This window comes from Orcinus orca, chromosome 1 (assembly GCF_937001465.1).
Source record: "Orcinus orca chromosome 1, mOrcOrc1.1, whole genome shotgun sequence".
Classification (NCBI taxonomy): Eukaryota; Metazoa; Chordata; class Mammalia; order Artiodactyla; family Delphinidae; genus Orcinus; species Orcinus orca.
In genome coordinates, this window is record NC_064559.1 from 173,495,458 (window position 1) to 173,515,973 (window position 20,516).

Sequence of the window (20,516 nt, forward strand, 5' to 3'; positions counted from 1 at the left end):
AGCAGGGCAGCTGATTGCTCAGGATCACGTACGGGAGACTCAGAGCCTTGGCAGAAGCCTAGGTCTTCTGTCCTCTACAGCCAGCACTGGGTCAGGGCCAGAGCTGCGAGGGCGTTGTCCGTGTGTCTTCTGCAGCTGGCTCCCCAGGTGAGCCTCACTGACCTCACAGTCTCTGCACGTGCTGTTCCCCCGCCCCACCCTGTGCCACCCCACTCTCATCCTCACCTAGTTAACTATGATCCCATCCCTCAGCTAGGGATGCCTCCTCCAGGGAGTCCACCCTGCCCCCAGGTTAGATTAGCGGCCTCCTGTGCACACTCACCACCTTGTGTGCTTCCCTTGGCATAGTACTTACCCTGGATCAAAAGACCTTGATTCTCAAGACCGTGAGTGCCTAGAACAAGGCCCTACCTGTTCATCACCATCCAGCACTGGATAAGCACTCAATCAGTGTTCGTCAGATAAATGCAATAAATAGGTAGAGAAAGGGAGGGAGAGGAGGAGGGAGGGAGGGAGAGGAGGAGGGAGGGAGGGAGGGAGGGAGAGGAGGAGGGAGGGAGGGAGAGTACAATTTCATAAGGGTCTCTGGAGTCAAACGAATGCCTTCCCCATGAATGTGAGAGCGAGGGGAGCCCATGGTGCAGCCCAATCCCTCCCTGTACACAGAGACACCAAGAGCATACAGCCTCTTGGTGGGTTTGCCCAAGGTCTCAGAGCGAGTGTGGTGGGTTCTAGTCCAAGTCTCCCATTCCCAGACCTGTGATTTTTTTTTTTGCAGTGATCCAGAGGTGGGATTTCAGGGACTGTGGCAGGCCACCGAGAGAGAGACTGTTGGGTGGGGGACTTGTTGGGGAGTCTTGAAACCAGCCCAGAGGTGTGCAGGGCTGGGCGGCAGTGGGCTGTGGGGTTCACCCCCCTGTTCCAGCCACTGTGCACTCGCAGCCTCACTTCCTCTGCGCCGGAGCCTCTCCACTCCCCAAAAGCTCGTCCACCTCCCTGGGGTTGTCAACATGCTGACCTTCCAGCTTCCCACCTGTCACCACCCGTCACAGGCAATTAGAATAATAGTGCAGGAATTTCCCCCCAGGTTGTGGGATGAATGGTGAGCAGGAGGGGAGTGAACTGCCTGTGGCAGTGGGCCTTCGGGGGAAGGACACGGGCTGGGAGGGCGCAGGGGCCACCACCACTCTGCCTGCATTGAACGAGTGGGGAGACAGGCCCAGCGAGGAGGTGCTTGCCCGGGGCTGACTCCCAACAGCAACTGGCCTCCCCTAACTGGAGACTGCGAGAGCCTCCACCGTGTTCTCAGACCTCGAGCCTGCATCCAGCCAGAGGGCGTGCCTGATCTCATCTGGGGCTGTGGACCAAATGATTCATTTCTATATTCTCAGTGTCTAGCCCAGGGCTGGCCGCAGAGCAAACGCATCATAAATGTCTGTTGAATGAATGGTTAGGGGTGGAGAGTGAGATGGAGACCAGCCCCCTCCGCGCCCCACACAGGGTTCTACTACTCCTTCCCCAGAATCTTACACCTCATTGTGTCCTCAGGGCCCGCCCCAGGGCCTGGGTCAAGTGTGTGATCCATAAATGTTGGATAGATGGTGAACAAATGAATCTTTGAAGTCTTAGATCCAGCCAACACATCCTGAGCACGTGTGGGGCAGTAGCCATGCGGTCTCTGCCCCATGGAGCCTGGTGAGGAGATAGACATGCCCACACAGAACCCCATTCCCATGCTAAGGCAGGGCGCCTCAAGTTGCTGGTGGAACTGAGAAGGATGAGCCATAGACCTCAGAGCTGGACCTTGTCTGACTATTGGAGGTTGTCCCTGCCTGGACAGTCCAGGACTGGGGTCAGTCTGATGGTGTGGGGCACAGTGATGCAACAGTAAATAAACAGTGTGAGCCTTTGCTGCATGCCAGCCACTGTTTCCGGAGTCCTCACAACAGCCCTAGAGACTGCTAATACAGGCATTCCCACTTTACAGATGGGGAAACTGAGGCACGGGGTGGTACAACCAATGAGCAGCAGAGCCAGGATTTGGACCCAGGCAGGGTGGCACCAGCGCATCTTCCAGCTACACCATACTGACTTTCAGGGAGGCCTGCCCTTGACTTGGTGTAGGTCGTTGGCCTGAGGCTGTCCCCAGTTGCTGCTGACCTGCCATGTGGCTGAGCCCACTTTGTCTCTTGTGTTCCAGGTCACTTTCTGGGGAACAACACAGTCATCGACGTCCTTCGGCAGGCAGGGCTGGAGGTGGAGCACACGCCCGCAGGACAGACCATCCACAGGTAAGCAGCTGGGACAGCTGGGGGCGTGGGACTTGCTGGCCCACTGACGCTGGTCCACGGGCCCCGCTGACCACGTGCTGTATGGTAGGCTGCACCCCGCCTTCCACTCAGGGCTGCAGGGCAGAGTCTTGAAGGAGCCTCTGGTGAGATGGGGCCTCCTAGCGACTGGCCCTCGCCAGGCATCCAAGAGTGGGGGCTAGGCTGGAGGTGGGGAGACCGGGAAGGAGCTTGGTGTGCAGTAGTGGCAGGAGGTCAGGGCGGTGGGAAAGCAGTGAAGGTGGGAGTGGGAGGAGCGTTAAGTTTTGAGAGATGTTCAAGATTTAGAGACTGGCGATCGGTGGGGTGCAAGGACTCTGTAGGACTCCCGGGTTGCTGCCTAGAGGACCTGGTGGATGCCCAGGCCCTGAATCGAGATGGGGCCATGTTTAGGACGAGCCCTGGCCAGGCCTCTTCCCTGTGTCCCAGCCCTGCCCACACCTGGTCCTCACCTTCCTCTGGCCACGCCTCCTCACTGCTGCCTCCTGGTAGCAATTCCCTCACCTGACTTTCTTGCCAGGGCACACTCGCTCCGCCCAAAGAGCCACAGACTGCATACAGTGGCCATCCTCGCTTCCTGTGCGGGCTTTCTGTCCCCCTCAGGCTGGAAGCTGCCTGAGGGCAGAGGCCAGCTGGGTTCACCTGTGGTCCACAGTGCCAGCACCAGGCCGGGCACGGAGAGGTGTCGGCACGTGCTGGGCAGCCCTAGAAGACAGCAACAGGATCCTGAAACCCGGGGCTTCCATGCAACGTGTGCACCAGCCTGTGCGGGAACCTTCCTCACAGGGATGGCCAGAGTGGGATTTCGGCCCCTGTCCATGACGTTATAAAATCCAGCGTCCAAAAGAAGCTTGAATAATCCTAGCTAATGTTTATTGACTGTTCACTGTGTGTTGGGCTCTAAGCGCTTTTAACACATTAAATCCTCACAACAACCCCGTGAGGCAGGAACTATGAGTAGCCCCACCTTAAAATTGAGGAACCTGAGGCCCAGGGAGGCGAAGCCACTTGCAGAAGGACACACAGCTCATGTTAATGGCAGTCTAGCTCTAGGGCCTTCCTAAGGTCCTCACCACAACCTGTACTGCCTCAGGGGCTGGGGGCGAGGCTCAGGGGTGGGAGCGCTCAGGAATGATTGCAGCCTTGCTATTCACTCTGCAAAGATGAGGCCTGGGGCCTTGAGCCTCTGGTCTCCCAGCTCCAGGCTGATGCCCTCCCCCGTCTCTATGACACTTCTGGAGGAACTTAAACGCTCTCACCTCGGTCTCCTCCCTCTTCTCATCTTCTGAGTCAGCCTGACCAGACCGCCCTTCCTGACCACTGGAGCCCAGCACAGATCAGTTTGTACTGGGCCAAGGGTATGCGTCAGTTGGAGGGATGAGGGACCCAAGGTAGCCTCGGGGACAAGGCCTTCCTCAAGCTCCTCCTCACAGCCCCAAGGACCTCCACCTCAAAGCTCATTGTGTGGGTCCGGACAGCGCGGGGGGGCGGGCAGGCCGGCAGGGCTGCCTCCGCTCCTATTCATCTCAGAGCCCAGGCATTAGAACAGGTATCCCCCCACTCCCCGCAGGCCCCGCTCTCAGCCTGAGTCTCTGAGTGCAGGCTGAAGTCCTGTGGGTGGGGTGAGGGGGGCGGGGATGCCGAGGAGGCCCCAACAATAAAAGCCATCAGCAGCCACAGGTGCTTCCTGGATCCGTCTTTTTGTCTGCCTGTTTTGAATTATCTCCCCAGCAGCTGCGGCATCTCCTGGACCCTGGGAATCTGGGGTTGCCGTGGGGGCTGGAGGACGACAGGCTGAGCTGATGGCCTTCTGTCCTTCAAGGAGAGAGAAGCCCCTCACCCCATCGTGTACGCGGGAGCGGAGTTGGGGGACAGCCTCCCTTGGGTGCCGGCTTGCCTTTACAATTCTTGGGACCAGGACCAACTTCCCCCAGGGTCAGATGTCCCCAGAAGGAATTCCGTTTGGACCACAGAGAGGGAAGAATAAAAGGGAGAGGAGCAGAGGGTGTTCCCAGGCTGAGGGGTGTCTGCGCACCACCGTGTGGCATGTGGAGTCCACGCCACACACTTAATCGCACGTCAGTGCCCGCTGCAGACAGCTCTGTTTGCTCGAGGGTGACATTAAAGAGAGGCCGGTTCTGTGCCAGGCACTATGTTAAGACCTCGTCTCTTTCATCCTCGTGACAACCCTATGAAGTGAGTAGTATGAACTCCGTTTATAGCCAGCTGTTTCTTGGACACTTGTGTCCCTGCCCTTAGTCACATAGCCTGGAAGGTGCAGAGCCAGGATGTGAACCCGTGTCCGTCTGCCTCCACCTTGAGTTCTGCGCTGCTCAACACAGTCCTGCCTCCCCTGGAAAGCTGCTCAGGAGGCCAGCGTTGAATGCATGAGTGGACGCTTGGACGAATGGCACAGCAATAATGTTACTATATCGTATTTAAGCCAGTTAATTACTGAAATGTTTCAGCTGCTATTTGCCAGCCACCATTCTGAGTGCTTTGCCTGTGTTAACTCACAAAATCATTGTGATGCCGCTAGGAAATACCAGCTGTAATGTCCCCATTTTCCAGAGCAGGAGACTGAGGCACAACACGGGGAAGTTGGGTAACTCGCCTCAAGTCCCTCAGCCAGAGCTTGTTGAATGAACGAGGCCCTGACCAAGGTCAGATATGCTCCCAGAAACCTGCCCAGGGCTCACCCCCTCACTCCTGCTAGTCTGGGCTCACGTCACCAACAGGGACCAGACTGTCCTCCCTGCCAACGATGCCCCCTCCCCCCACGGCCCACGCTCTCCCTCCTGCCCCTGCTTTATTTTTCTCCTCAGCAGTTATCACCATCTGACATCCGGCCCATCTTACTCTCTGTCTCCCGCTTCGGAATGTAAGCGCTAAGAGGACAGGGGCTTTGTCTATTTTGATCGCTACTAACACCCATTACCTAAAAGGTTCCTGGTGCCAGGTAGATGCTGCATAAATATCTACTGAATCAATAAATGAAAGGACGAACCAAAGCTCTATCTCGCAACACCAGGAGATGCTTTTCCTGGGTGACCCTCAGCCGGGCACCCTGGCATCTTCTCCTGCCGTGACAACTTTCCCACTGAATTGCGTGCCCCGTCGCACCTGAATGACACGCCCCAACACGCGTGCCTCATGTGCGGTTGCCCCTTTCCAGCCCTGTTGCCCGGAGCCCGGCACCTCCACCCGAGGGGACCTCAGCGAGCCCCGCCCAGGCGACCCCAGCTGCTGCCATCCCTGCGGTCCCCTCGGCAGCCCCCACTGCCCCGCCTGAGGAGGAGGACCCAGCCCTGTCCCCGCACCTCCTGCTACCCGACAGCCTCAGCCAGCTGGAGGAGTTCGGGAGACAGAAGAAATGGCACAAGAGACAGAACAAACCCCAGCGGCCGCGGCAGTTCAATGACCTCTGGGTCCGCATCGAGGACAGGTGAGCTGGGAGGGGCAGGTCTACCGGGAGCTGGGCCTCTCTCTGGTCAGCCTACCTGAGACCCACCCAGGGCCGGACACACTCTGTTATCCGCGTGCCCGGCTCTAAGGAAGCGTGGCAGGTGGGTACGCGATCGGAAACTGGCTTGTCTCCGTTCACAGAGGGTCCTTCTGTTCATGCTTCGGGGTTTGTAGAGCACGCTTACGCCTGACTTTTCAGTTTTCTCCATTTGAAGGTGAAGGAATAGAAGCTTCCTTCAGGTGCAGTGGACAAAAGTCTGCTTTGCCCTTAGCTTTCTTGGATGCGTGACGGGTGCGAAGCAGACCCCGTTTGTCCCATGGGCCAGAAGGTGAAGGCAGGAGAAAATGGAACAGGCCGGCCAGAAAGCTGTGAGCTCTCTGGGCCTGGACGGCCTGAGCAGCCGACCTGCTGGCAGGGAGGCTGCAAGAGGTATCCTGCGTGCAAGAGGGACGTGGCAAATGATGGCGTGGGCTCTGTCTTGGGAGGGGCTGGGGGGTTTGTGATAAAACCTTGTTGGAGACAGGCAGGTGCAGAAATCATCCTACTGTACTGCTACCTGTCTGTCCTCTGCCTGTGTGTCTGCCTGCACCATTCCCTTGGCTTGTCTGTCACCAAAGCCCCTGCTATAACCCAGATGCCGCCTTCCAACCTCCACCTGCAGGCTCAGCACAGAGCGGTCTCCCTTGATTCCGCTTTTGGGCAGAAATCTCCACATCTGGTGAACAGCATCACCAGAGCACCCAGGGTGTGACTGTCAGGGAAGGACAGAGTCCTGCCCACTGCAGTAGCCCTGCCCTGGACATTGTGATCCAGCACTGGGCCTTCAGAGACTCAGAGTCTCCACGTGGACCCTAAAAATCATCATCTGGGATTTTCCTCAGCATCCCCAGAAAGAATCACCTCGGGTACTTGTTAAATAATACCCCAGGCCCCACCACAGACCTCGTGTATTGGAATGTGTGGCACAGGGGCTGGGGAAAGCCACGTGTTGAATGTGCACTGGAGTCTTCCGAGCAGCTTGGGGAAACGCGGACCCAGCTCTGCATTTATAGATGGTGAACCAAGGCCCGGGATGGGGACTTGTCCAGGGTCGTACAGGAACCCCCTTCATGACCTTCCCTCAGCCAGGTCTCTGAGTCATAGACAAAAAGTTGACAGAGTCCAACCCACTGTCTTAAAGTGCAGGGTGTGCGCTGTCTTAAAAAGACTTCCAGCAAGTGAAGTAAGAGTCCATTCCTCCTTCGGGCCTGTGTTGGCTTCAAAGCGCCTAACTTGGGTTCCCGGGACACGTGCTTCTGCAGAGGCCCCAGCGGCCCAGCCTGCCCGAGGTGGAGGCGCTGCTGTGGCTATACTGGCCTCGACACAGTTGGCTCGTGTGGCCGGCATGGGCTGCTTCTTTCCCACCGGGAGTGAGGGCACAGAGTTACCAAGAGCCACTTCTCAGCCCTGGGGAGGCTCGCAGGCTGCCAGGGAGGCACTGGCAGCCCATAAAGAACTGCAATCAGACCGTTCCGCCAGGGCCCCGATCCACCCGCAGGGCAACCAGACCCGGCCAGCAGTGGGCCCAGCCCACAGGGTGACAGGAGGCTGGGCTGCCAGCTCCAGCCACGGACCCCCAACCCCTAACCGCGTCTGAAAGGTAAATTTCGGCAAATGACTCCACACGGTTTCCTTTTCACAACACGTCTCTCTGAAACACAGAACCTGGTTTCAGGAGAAGAAAACAGCTTTTCTTTGGCAAGAGGGAACCCCTTTTCAGTCCCAACAGGTAAATTGTGGCTGGATAACTTTCTTCCGTCTGGTTGGGCTGGAGAAGGAAATTTCCACCAACCGGCAGCCTATTTGTTGAAAGTTTCTCTGCGTCGCAGGGAAGCCGGCCCTGAGGTCCCAGAGGGGCCCAGGTGCAGGGCACAGCTTCCGTCACTCCTGAGTCTCAGCCCACCCATCCTCCTAGCGTTCCCAAGTTTCCGCTTCTCCGAGAGGGAGCAGAGGCGAGCTCTCTGGAGGGAGACCTGGGGCCCATTTGTAGCTTTTCTGACAATATTGTTTTCCTTGGAGCTTTAATTCCGTTCAGAGTTTTCTCATTTGCTTCCCCCTCAATCCCACCGGATGCATCCCCTGCTCTCCATCCCCTCTCCCAGCTCATCTTGCACCTGTGATCTTACGGCGGGGCCCTAATGGGTCTCTGGCTCCTAGCCGTGTCCCAGCACATTACCCTCCCCAGCCTGAGATTCCCAGTGCTTTCCCTCGCCCCGCCCCACCAGGTAAACTTCCTGCTGCTCAGCCTGGATGCAGAGCCTTTGCCTCCTTCCCGCCTCACCTGCTGGCCCTCCTCCTGCGGGATACCTGGGCCCCGTCCTGGCCAAACTGTGTGCTGCCCTGCAGTGGCCCACCCCCACCTTTGTCCTTGCTTCTCTCTCTGCGGGGGGTGGATGTGAGTGGACACTTGCTGAGCTCCTGCTGTGCCAGCCACTGACATCCCTCACATCCCCCAGCCCTTTCAAGAGTCCAGGAGGTAGGCTTCGCTTGACCAAGGAGGAAACTGAGGCTCAGCGAGGTCAGGTAACTTGCCCAAGACCTTGTAGCAAGTCAGGTATGGAGTCAGAACCTACAGAATCAGGGCTGTCTGATGCGAGGGTCACATTCGTCCAGCACCACGCAGACGCCCCTGCTGCCCTCGCCTGGCAAGCGTCTCCTCCCTTCTCCCCATCCTCCCCACAGCGTGTTCCCTGTGCCCCTCTCCCCTGCATCCCATAGCCTCCCCCCGCCGACCGTGGGTATCCCGTGGGTGCCCCTGTCCTGGCACAGGTCCACAGATGGCAGTCACTTGCTCGTGTTTCTAGGCCGGGAGGCCCTGGGGACCAGAGCTGGGGTGGACTTCTCTGGGTCACCGGAGGCCTCGCTGAGGGTTTGTCGACTGCATGCATGAGTAAGAGAAGAGGGGGAGCGAGTGGGGAGAGGGCCGAAATGCCACCTGGAGCAGGCTGGCCTTGCCTCGCCCCTCATTACTCCAGATGTAAACACAGCGAAGGAAGTTTAGAGAAGCAGCAGCCCGTGGCAGGATGATTTATGGGGACCTGTGAAAGGGGCCCAGCATGTGTCCGCAGATGGCTATGCAGCAGCGGCAGAATGGTCTCAGGGAACCCCCACATCTGAGAGCCAGGAGCAGGCAGCCGGGCTGTGGCCAGGGGGCACGCCAGGGAGGAGACCATTGCCACGCTAACTGTGTGCAGGGCGCTGCCCCCATCAGTCGGATCTGTGACAATCCTTGGTTTGTACTTTTGCACAGCTAGGGCCTTGACTGGCCTCTGGGGGTCCTGCCAGCTCTGTTGTTCCCCCAGTCCCCCAGTGGGTTGAGCACCGGGCCATCGGGAAGGACAGCCATGAGGGGGCAGGTGCAGGGAAGAGAGCGTTTCCCGGGCTCCGGGCATGGCCGGAAGCCAGGTGCAGAGGTGGGCGTCTGTATGTGGGGGCTGCAGAGCCCTGTAGATGCCACCATGCAGGGACGGGGGCTCAGGACGCACGTGCACAGGGGGTCATTGTCCTCCTGGGCCTTGGTTTCTCCAGAGGTTTGAGCAGATGGCCCGAGCCCCCGCAGAGGGGAAGAGAACCATTTCCCCTCCCCCTGGGCCCCTGGGAGGGCTCTGCCCACCTCCCGCTGACCTACCATCCTGCCCTGAGTTTCTCCAGCTCAGCTTTCCCCCAGCACAGCCAGGCTTTCTCCTGGTACCATACAGGGTGCTCAGCATCTCTGCATGAGGCCAGGACCTCGTCTGATTAGAGGACGATGCCCCCAGGAGAAATGGGGAACAGGGTCACTCAGTGGATAAAAGCACAGAGGCATTCAGGCAGAATCCCCGGCCCCTCCTCGTACTTGCTTGGAGGCTTAGAATAAAAAGATGGTGCTCGTAAGGCGGTGAGCTGGCCTCAGACCACCGGTGACACTCAGTAACAGCTGTCCCCAGTGTTGGTGGCTGACTCTGAGTCTGGTCTAGGATGCCACACGCCCCATCTCCCAGCAGGAAGCTGCTCCTGGGCCTTCAGTGCATATTAGGCTTAAATGAGCCCCTGGGTGAGCACATCATTAAACAGAAGCGAGTTGGCTACATGCCGGGTGCCCAGCCCCTGTCCGGTGCTGGTGGGGATAGAGCAGCAAGAGTCGTGGGTCATGGCTGGACAGGGACGGCTCCCTGCTGTGGTGTAGCCGAAAGAGCCCTGGAGTCACGGCCACTCTGCCTCTGCCTGGCGAGGAATCCAGCCAGCGGGGGCTGGAGGGCTGGGGGCCCTGAGAGTCGAAGTGACCCAGTGAGGGGAGAGTGAAGGCATTCCCAGCAGAGAAGACCATGTGGCCAAAGGCCTGGAGGCTGGCGTGGGCCTTAGATACCAGGACAGGGAGCTGTGGGCAAGCCGGTCACTTTAGATCTCTGCCTGCGTCTGACCGGTCTGCCCAGACAGTTCCAGCTGGGTCATATCGCGAGCTCCACCCCGGCCAGCAGGGCCACCCGTGAGCCAGGCCCTCGTGCCCCCAGCTCCATCTCCACTTTGTCTCCTCGGACTCCGCTGAGGAGCCCACCACCTTTGTATCGCAAGAAAGCCACAGCTCCAGGACTCCCCAGCCCCAGCCCTGATGGCTCTTAGAGACCCCCTAGTGCCAGGATTGGGGCCCTACTCCAGGAAGCCCTACAGATGAGCCTTGGGGCAGCCAGCTGACACGTCTCAGGCACCAGCCCTGCTTTCCTGTGCTTTATACCTGGGCTTCTGCCTAAGATCTCACTTCTGGCTTCTGCTGCTAGAAAACATTTTCAGGTCCGAGGGTCTGATGCTGTTCCTTCGTTGTACACACGGGGAAACTGAGGCCTAGAGGGCAGGACCTGCCCAAAGTCACGCAACAGACGGGGACGTCGGGCTTCCGCCTTCCGCCCGGGCAGAGGGCCCCTTCCCCCCAAGGGGCCCGTCGGCCCCGAGCGCACTCGGCCCCTGGTGCCAGCCGTCTGCGGAGCCTGGGAACACTCAGTGTTTGGTTTGGCTTCAAGGCCACTTTGCCACGAGACGCTGTTCCCCAGCGAGGGCCTGGGGGGGGGGGGGGCGCTGGGATCCGGACTGGGCTTTGCGAGCAGAGTGGGCCCAAGAGGTGGGGGCATTTGGGGGGGCTTTCTGTCCACACCCCACTAACCTCACCCCGTTTTCCTGGGACTCCTTCCAAGCAATAATTCCCCCACTCGGGCTCCAAGGGGGAGTTTGCATCTTTGGTTTTCAAAGTGTGAAAGCAAATGCCTTTGGGCGCCTTGTGAGACATGGTTTTCATGATTCCTACTTGGTCCTGCTTCTGACGGCGGGGGCTGCTGGGCCCCTCTCTGGGCACCCCAAGTGGCAGCTCAGCCTCCTCTCCTGAGCCAGCCTTCCTGGCCTCCCAGCTGCTCGGGCTGGAAAGATGGGGGCAGCAGCTGGGAGGAACCCTTCATTAGAAAAGAAGGGGAGGGAAGGGACTGTGGTAGTGATCCTGCTGGGCGTGGGCACAATAGCCTCCAGGGACTGAGGCCACTGGGGGCCTCCTCTCTGACCCGGGCAAGCCTCCACCCACGGGTGTGCGAGGTCTCGGCAGGAAGAACCATGCCTCACTCCCGTGCTCTCCGTCTGCGCAGTCAGTGATGGTACCACAGCCCAGCTGGGGCTGGGGAGGCAGACAGCCTGGTGCACGTCTTCAGGCTCAGTTTCCCCATCTTGAAAATGGGAATAATGATAAGATGACACGTGTCTGCCGGCACACAGGAAGTGCTCCATAAATGGAGGATGCTTTCAGTGAGAGAGACAAGGACACACACATAATAATAGTGCTAAAAATAGCCAACACCATACAGCACTTCCGGTGCGCCTGGCAATGTTCTGCACCTTACATATGAAACCCATTCAAACCTCGTGCGCATAAGTAGGTGTCAATGACACAGTGTGATCAGTGAGAAATGCGCAAGGCTTCATGGGAGACTCAACTCTCCCAGGTGGCCTTAGGGGCAGGAGGACAAATCAAAGAGGCCTCCAGGTGAGGAGACTGTTGAATCAGGCCTTCAAAGGTGAGTCAGAAAATGGCAGCAGGACATTAGGTGTGACTGGGGATGGTGGTGTGTGCTGGGAGAGGCCAGAAAGGTGAGGTCAGCCCGCAGCAGGCCATGTGAGAGGTCTCGGGTGCTCTGAAGGCCAGCGTGGGGTGGGAGGTACAACGGGCCGGATTTGGGGGAGTCATAAGGGGCGTTCGAAGCTGCCTGGTCTGCCCCCTCCCTTCCGGTGCTTCCCACACAATCTCTGTTCAGGAACACCTTCCTGCCACCCGTGGTGTGTGACAAGCATTTGCTCCCTCCTCTCCTGATTAGTTCTCTGGGAATTTCTATAGACAGAGGAACACACACATCACAACTGTAGAGTCCAGGGTGAGAAGGACCTCACACAAGGATGTGTGGGTTCCTGTGGCCACAGCATGACCAGGACTAGAGGAGAGGGGGAGGGATAGGGCAGGGAGTGACAAGCCCCTCCTTTTCTGAGGGCACACGGACACGGATGCCAGAGCAGGTGTCCCAGACCCGTGCAGGCAGGGATGTGCTTGTGACCCCCGGGCTGCCCTGCCCACCACCCCCCGAGGCTGAACCAGGCTGTGTGAGAGGGTCCGGCCGGGACAGAGGTGGGGCTGGGCTGCAGTGGTGATGATTACAGAGCTCACCGTGGTGATACGGCCAGTTATCGGGGCCTCATGCCCAGCATGTGGAAACGTGGCCAGTGTGGGACCGGGGAGGGGGGGAATCCCAGCTGACCTGGGGAGTGAACGGCCCATCAGGGAGGGAGGGTAAGCACTGCAGAGCAGGCAGTGTCCCACGTGGAGGAGGCTGCCCACTCTGCAGATGCCCAGGGAGAGGCAAGCTTCCTGCCCCGCCATCAACTGCTGGTGAGCACCCACTGGGTGCCCGGTTGAGATCCTGTCCCTGCCGTGTGTCCTGGAGCAAGTTACTTACCCTCTTTGTGCCTTGGTTTCTTCACAAGTAAAATGGGATAATAGTCTTACCTGCCTCGTAGTGTTGTCGTGAGGATTAGATGTTAATGGGTCCTATGTGCTGGGCGCAGACGCCGCCGGGAGCGCCCTCAGCCACGTGCAAGCTGGACTCGCGGCCTTCACAGCTGACTGCAGTGTCACCTCTTCCTGGAGGCCATCCGGGCTCCACACTGGGTTGGGGCCCCTCTGTGCGCCCCCTGCCCCTGGCCTTCCCCTCCCATCTTTGACCCTCTGGGGTGATGGGCTTTGTCGGGTCCTCCCCCTGCATCTCCCTCTGCCTCCTGCCCCCCGGGGCTGCACAGGGCAGGCATGAGCCCATCGCTTCTGGGGCCCAGCCCTTTCCTTCATCCCAGAGTCTTCTCCCCCTTGGTCTCTCCTTGTTATGCCTCCGTCATTGTCAACACTCTTCCCCAGTCCCTGTCCTGCCCTCTGCCCCTCTCTTTGTTCATCATCTCCTATCTCTCTGTCCAGGACCCGAGCCAGTAACCTGGTCCTGGCCCCTGCCCTCCCCTCGACTTCCCGATGCCACCAAGGGCTGGCCTTGACCCGCCAATTCCTTCTGCGCTTCATCTCTTTTTATTTCTCTGTCTCGGTACTTCCCTCTCTTTCACGTAGGCTTCCTTGAGCCAAGAACCTCCCCCATGACCTCCAAATCGGCTTCTATTTTTATAAGTTCATGAGGGACCACCTTCACTGACACTCCCTGTGATTAGGCAGAGTGAGGCCACCAGGGCGCCTGCCCCCCGAGGCGCCGCCCCACCCCCTCTGTGACCTGGCCCAGGGAGCCTCGCTGAGCCTCCATTTTCTCATCCGGTGAAAGGGGGTAGTGCGGCGCATTGAACGTTTGTTTTGAGGACCAGAGATGCTACTTATAAAGTGCGGACTCCCAGTGGGCTCTCAGTAAACGATAGCCGTGATAATGAGGGTGAGATGGGGCGGATGTTTGTGTGTTTTGTTTTGTTTTCTGTTTATTTCAGACTGGGGAGGGGAGGGCAGCAGGAGGCCAGGGGCACCTGCATACAGAGGTGAGAGGGCTGCCTGCTGCAGCGTGACCCCAGATGGATCTCCTCTGAAACACTTCACTTCTCTCTGCCTGGGACCCAGTGCTCTTGAGTGGTCACCCTTGAGGTCGACTGTGTGGCTCTGGGCTGCTCACTTTCCCTGTCTGAGCCCTTTGTTTCCTTCTCCATTTTATGCGGAAAAAAACAGATTCAATAAAAAGTTGGATCTGAACCCTAAGACCACAGCCCAGGACAAGGCTGCTGAGAGGCTGTTCCACGTTCCACGTATTTTTCTCCCTCCAGCACCACCGCCTCGCCACCACCACTGCCCTTCCAGACCACGCACAGCTCCGGAACAGCCAAGCCCCCCTTCCAGCTCTCCGACCCGCGCCAGCAGCAGGAAGAGCCAGGGCTGGCCAGCAGCTCAGCGCCCAGCCGCTCACAGCCCGCCCTGGGCCTCCTCCCCGCCATCGCTGCCAGCATCACAGCCCCCTTCCTGCTGCACACCCTCGGGCTCTCCTGACCTCGGCCGCCCACCTCCCTGCCGGGTGCAGAGAAAGAAGCCAGAGAAACCGATGGGAGGGTCTGCGGCCACACCCACGGCCCCTGCCACCACCTCCAGGGGTGCCGGACACCTCATGGGTAGTCCAGACGGGATCTGTTAGAACACTAGAGCTTTATTGTACCCGAGTTACATCTTCTTTTTTGTAGAAGGATCTTAATTTCCCATAGTGCTATGGGGCTGTTTTGTAAAATATGTGTCCATATTAAAAAAGGAAAATGTATTTATTCTACTGATAAAACTATTTTTATGTGGCCAATGTTAATAACACTTTAACTAGCCCCATCGCCAACCCAGGAGGTGAACCCACTTTGCCAGGACGTCTGCCACCTCATGGGGACCGTGGCTTTGAACGGGCTTGCTTCTGGGTCAGCAGAAGCCTCCAGCGTCCGGGTTTGGCTTCTCCCACTGTAGGGACCTCAGAGGGAGGGGCAGGCAGACAGGCTTAGCTTTTGTGAAGCTAGATTTGGGAGCCAGAGATGTGAACGCTAACGGTCCTTCCTTCCCCTGGATGCATCCTAGGGCTGGGAAGATACTTTAGGAAAGAGAATGCTGCTATTTTGAACACCCTGAGTGTCTGTGAACTGGCCCCCCAGACCTCTTGGTATGTGTTCCAGCCAAAGCTCTTGGGTGGGGGAAGGGATGTTGGTGCGGAAGGAAGTGGTCCCACAGCCCCATGTGACAGATGGTTAAACTCGCCAAAGAGAGTAAGGTTGTTGCCCCAGGTCACAAAGCAAGTGGGAGATCCGGGCCGTGAGTCCAGACCTCCCTGTTCTGGTATCGTTAATCCAGCTTGGCTTACAGGAGAGGCTGTTGAAGTCACGGCCAAGTGGGGTGAGCTGAACCGAAGGACAGGAGTGGGCACTGAAGGGCAGTTTTAGAGACAGAGCCTCTAGGAATCCCACGGTAATGATACTTGTAATGAGAGCTGCCGTTTGTCCGGAGCCTGCAGTGCGGCAGGCATTTTGCACTTTCACTTTATCACAGATCCTCACGCCAGTTCTGTGAGATACAATTGGCCCCGTTTCACAGGTGAGGAAACTGAACCCCCATAAGAGATAAAGAGACTTGTTCAACGTCACCCAGCCCGGACGTGGCCCTAGATCAGTGTGATTCAAAAGCAATGCTTGTCTCCTAGACCATAGTCTGTTGCGGTCTCTTTGCACAGGGAATCTCCAAGGGAGGCAGGTCTCACCCAAATATGCCAGCTCACGCTTCTTACTCCAGCCAAAGAGACCACTTGGCTACAGTGACCGTGTTGGTCCCTCTAGCCAACGGGCTCTGGCAACGGGCTCTCCCACGTGTCCCATGTCCCAACTTGTCTTATCTTGAAGCCGATGAGAGGCTTTCTTGCCAAATCAGAGAGGCTGAAGGATAGCTGTGATGGGCCTGGTAAGGCAGAGGCAGCCAAAGCGGGGCAAGCAGGCCAGGGAGACTCAGAGAAACTGACCAGCTCCTCTGTCCTCAAGGTGGTGGCTGAGAAGGACCCAGGTTGGTTGCCTCCCAGCCCTGAACCCTCACTGGGCTGGCAGCTCATCAGTTACAGAGTCCTGGAACCCAAGAGCAGAAAGGGCCCCTTGTTTGACAAATAATAACAGTGAGAGTAAAAATAAGGCCCAGAGAGGTGAGGCATTTCCCCAAGGCTGCACAGCTGAGCAGGTCTGCTGACTCCCAGCTCAGTGCTCCCCGGCGTGACTGCGCCATGGGCTTCCCTGGCAGGCCTGGTAGTGTCTGATTAGAATCAGGGCCATTGTGCCCAGCTTGGCAGCGGTCTCCCTTCTGAGACAGTAGAATTCTGGGCAGCTCGTTGGATGGTCAGAAGTCCCACAGGCATCTTGGCAGGCAGCTGAATTCTTTTTAGCTCTGACCCAGATGGATGTGTTTGAACTTGAGATCTGGCAGGAGCCCTGAGCTCTGCTTCAGAGGGTCCAGCCAGCCCCATGGGTACCACACTGTAAACTGAACTTGACCCCAGCCAAGGCTGGAGTCCGTTTATCCTTGGCAGAAATGTGACTTCCTATTTCCGAGCAGGAAGGGGCTTAGCTGACTTACAAAGCAGACTCAGAAGGCCTGCTGGACATCAAATGCATCGTGCAGAGTGCTATTTGGATGAGATAAGTGTAAAGGAATTAGAAACACACAGGCCAGATTCCCCGCTGTTCAGGGCAGAGGGTGGCATGAGACGTATTGAGATGGAGCTTGAGGTTAATTAAAGATGAAGCATTTGGTAAACAGTCCACGCATCTGACCGCATGCCCAGATCTGTACCAGGCACGGGGCCAAAGAGGTAAATTAATGTAGTGTGTGATTATCAAACACACACAGTGCCAGGCTCTGTGTTGGGGCCAAATACAGCCACCTTCCTTGGCGTAGAGGAACTCATCGAGATGCAACGAGCAGCCCAATCCTAGGTTCTTAGAGGGAACTTTAAAGGTTGTTCTGTCCAGGTCCCTGATCACAGGCAGAGCCCCCAGATCCCTCCTCTGGGCAGGTTGGGCGATCCCAAACGCTCCCTCCACCAAGCACTCGAGTGTTTAAAGAAAACCACGTGGCCAACTGATCAGGTAGACATGTGCTGATGGGACAGCCAGAGCCGGTGTGAGTTAGACAGACATCTGCAGCCTAAGTTCACTGGTCCCTGAGGACCACCCGCTGGCCAGGGTTTGAAATGAACTGAACTTGCTGACATACGTTGCAGAAGACCCGAGGCACATGTACAAAAATCTGCATGGCTGGGGCCCTTGAATTCTCTCTTCCTGGGCCCGGGAACCATCATCCCATCCACAGCCACTCATGTGCTTTGGATGATCTATCCACCACTGCTGACATTTTTTCCAGCACATTCTGTGTGCCTCGCCTCATAAAATGCCCCCGTTGCTCTGAGAGCATCGTGTCCGTGTCTTAAGACTTTTACATTTGACCTTGAGGCAGGCAGAGAAGATCAGGGACTGAGAGCCAGCATGTTAGTGGTGGCCCTGGGTCCCGTCTCTCAGGATGGCTGACGAAATGACCAAGGGGTTTTCTGGGTCAGCTCAGAATGGCCCTGTCTCCTAATCTCCCTCTGGGCTGTTCTGAGCACCAGCAGCCCGGTGAAGGCAGGGACAGTAACGGTGTATAAGTCAAGCTGCAGGGAGCTGCAGAGGGCCCCTGAGGGCCCCCCAGCTCTGACAGTCAAAGATCTAGAGTCTATGAAGCATGGAAGCTTGTGCCGACTGGCAAGTTTGCCTTTGCACAGAAAAACCATGACCGGATTTTCCTCACACTAAATGCTCTGTCACCCAATTCCTGGCCTCAGCTGGATTTGGGCTAGCCTAGGGACTCAGGATCCTTGTCCCACCTGCCCAGTCTCCATCCTGGGGCCATGATCACAAGGGGTCCCAAAGAAAGGTCCTCCACCAAAGGGAAAGTATAGGAAAATGCCACGAAGGACAAGAGAGGTTCTACCTGGGAATTGCAGTTTTGCTGGTACCCTGTGTGGCAGAGAACAGAACTGGGGCTGGTGACGTGTTCCTCAGCCTGGCTTTCTACACCCTCCACAATCAGACCCTGCTGACCATGCCAGCCTCGCTTCTCATCTCTCCCACCCTGTGCCTGGCCAGACTGAAGCATATTTGTCATTTCCAGAATAGACAGGATGTTTCACACATGCTGCTTCCTAGGCCTGGAAACGCCCTTCTATTACCCTTAATTGCTCGTACTTTGAAGATCAACTCAGATAGCACCTCCTACAGGAAGCCTTCTGCGTTGAGACCGTCTATGCCTCTGTTCTCCTATCATACCGTGAGCTCCTCTATGGCAAGGATCATGTGAATTCATCTTTGTGTCCTCATCAGACATAAAGATGGCACTCAAGAGATGTGTAGAGAGGGACGGAGGAAGAAAGGAATGAAGGAAAGAAAGAAGAAGAGAGGCAGACCTTAACTCTGCTAGTGGAATAGTCTTCGCAAAGGCAAAGCTGTCGGAAGACGGCAGGTGCCCCTAGAAGTGTTGAGTTTCCCGTCAGGAGCAGCGTATGAACAGGGGCAGTAGGCACACTGGCTGGAGATGTGGTAGGAGAGCTGAAGTCTTGGCAAGGGAGTGGGGTACGGTCCCTCCCGGCTCTTGAATGCTCAGGTTCTTTGAACATTGTTATGTTTCCAAAAATTCATCTAAGCAGCCAAAAAAATCACCCGGCCTGGCTGTCTAAACCAGTACGTTCCAGAAATCAGTCCAGCCTCACCTCCCCGCCCCCCCCACCCCCTTTCTTCAACAGCCCAGCCGGGCCTGACGAGAATTGGCAGGCTCGCCTGCTGCCCTGGGGCAGGGGGACTTCTAGGCAGTGGGGGAGGGCTGGACCGGAACCTAAGCCCCTGTTCCCAGCCCAGAGCTCCTTCCCTCCCTGCCCCCCACCCCCAACCCTGGGGGAGAGAAAAGGGGGATGTGAGAACTGACTGAGCCCTGCCTGGCCCTTTCCCAGGGGCATCAGCACACCCTCAGCTCTTCCTACTCTGTCTCCAGACGTGGGCTCTTCCTTGCCAGAGATATTCGAGATACTCCTTCACTTTGCTGAGTGACCTGGGGCAAGTCCCTGCCCCTCTCTGAGCCTCTATCTCTTCATCTGTCAAGCAGAGACTTTGTTTCCTGCTTGGACTGTTCTAGGGGTCTGGGGGAGCACCGGGGCTCCACAGTCTTGAGGCTCCGCTAAGGTGAGGTGCCGCCCCTCCCCAGGCCCAGTGCTCGGCTGTCCTCCCAGGACCTGTGGGCCGCCATGGGATAGGGAGCGTGTGGCAGGCAAGGGAAGTAAAGAGTAGCATGCCTCAAAGGGCCCCTGCCTCCCAAGTCCCACTGTGAGGAAAGTGGGCTTTCAACAAGACCCAAGTCAAAGAAGTTTCCAGCGGGGCTCTCAGACATCTTGGGCCCCCATTGGGCCCCCACTGATTCTTGGCCAAATGATGTCCTAGGCCAGAGCAGGGGAAGCCAGAGCCCCTGCCCCATTCCTGGGCCTCAAAGAGACTGCAGGACGTCCTGGCCTGACTCTCACTGTGTGACACAAGCTTCAAATCTTAATGTATTGGAAAGGTATTCGTGCTGTTGTCCTTTCAATCACCTCTTCCCCTCACCTCTGTGAATTCTCATGAAGAGTTCTTTAAGAATATAATAGAAGACAAAGAAAGAGGCTATTAATGTTATTTTGCCAAAAATATTTTTGTAGCATAATATATTAATAAAAGACATGATGACTTTAACGTGATGGTGTCTCTGCGTGCCGATGTCTCCCCTCCTACTGCCGGGGAACGTGTGGGAAATTGCCTTTACTGGGAGGGCCAGGACCTGAGGCGGTGACGCAGAGGAACTGGCATAGGCCCGTTTTCCGCGCAAAGACACAGACAGGTTCTGGGAGGGTAGTTTGGGCAGGGGTCCAGCGACTCAAGGGGCTCCATGCCAAGTGGGGTCTGGAGAGCCCTCTCCAGCCACGTTCACCTGAGCAACCAACCTAGAACCTAGCTTCACCCTCAGGGCCCCCTCTCTCTCTCAATCCTCACCCACCAACACCTACTGATTCGGCTTCATTAATCCCTCCACCTCTCTCCACCCTGCTCCAGGTCTCCTCACCCTCCCCTGCCACCTACAGCTGTGTCCCTTCGGCCCACTCTCTCCCCTGCAGCTGAAGTGAGCTCTGTAAACCACAGCAATGACCACGAACCTCCCTGGCTTTTTAAAACTCATCCATGTCTCCTCACTGTTCCCAGGACAAAGGTCAAGGTCACACCAGGTGCTCTGAGACCAGGCCCTGCCCATGTCCCCAGCACGAAATTCCCATCTTACCCATTCTTCTCCCGGTTTTCAACACTCCAGGGTTGCTGGTTGCCTCGGTGTTTCCTGAACTCGTCCTGCTTGTCCCCATCTTCTGCCTTTGCACACACTGTTCCCCCAGCGCCCCTTGTCTTTCTGCATCTCTACCCCTGGCTCATCACTCGTACACACCCTGCGTGACCCAGCTCCAGTGGTATCTGCTCCGCGAAGCTTCCCCGACTCCTCGAGCCAAGTTAGCCCCTCCTCCCCTCCGTCACCACAGCACCCCATCCGCCGTGTACCTGGGTTGTACGGAAATGACCTTCGTGTGCCTGTCCTTCGCCTTGGCTTC

General features: G+C 57.3%; 1 protein-coding gene across 1 annotated transcript in view; it reads left to right on the plus strand.

The window, feature by feature from the left end:
* Positions 1-18,657, plus strand: part of TRABD2B (TraB domain containing 2B) — a 219,179-nt gene extending 200,522 nt beyond the window's left edge. The window contains exons 5-7 of the mRNA XM_004273891.3: positions 2,201-2,291; positions 5,503-5,772; positions 14,134-18,657. Of these exons, the coding sequence (XP_004273939.1) occupies positions 2,201-2,291; positions 5,503-5,772; positions 14,134-14,353 (581 nt within the window). The 3' untranslated portion in view covers positions 14,354-18,657. The remainder of the gene's footprint in view (positions 1-2,200; positions 2,292-5,502; positions 5,773-14,133) is intronic.
* Positions 18,658-20,516: the final 1,859 nt, after the last annotated feature.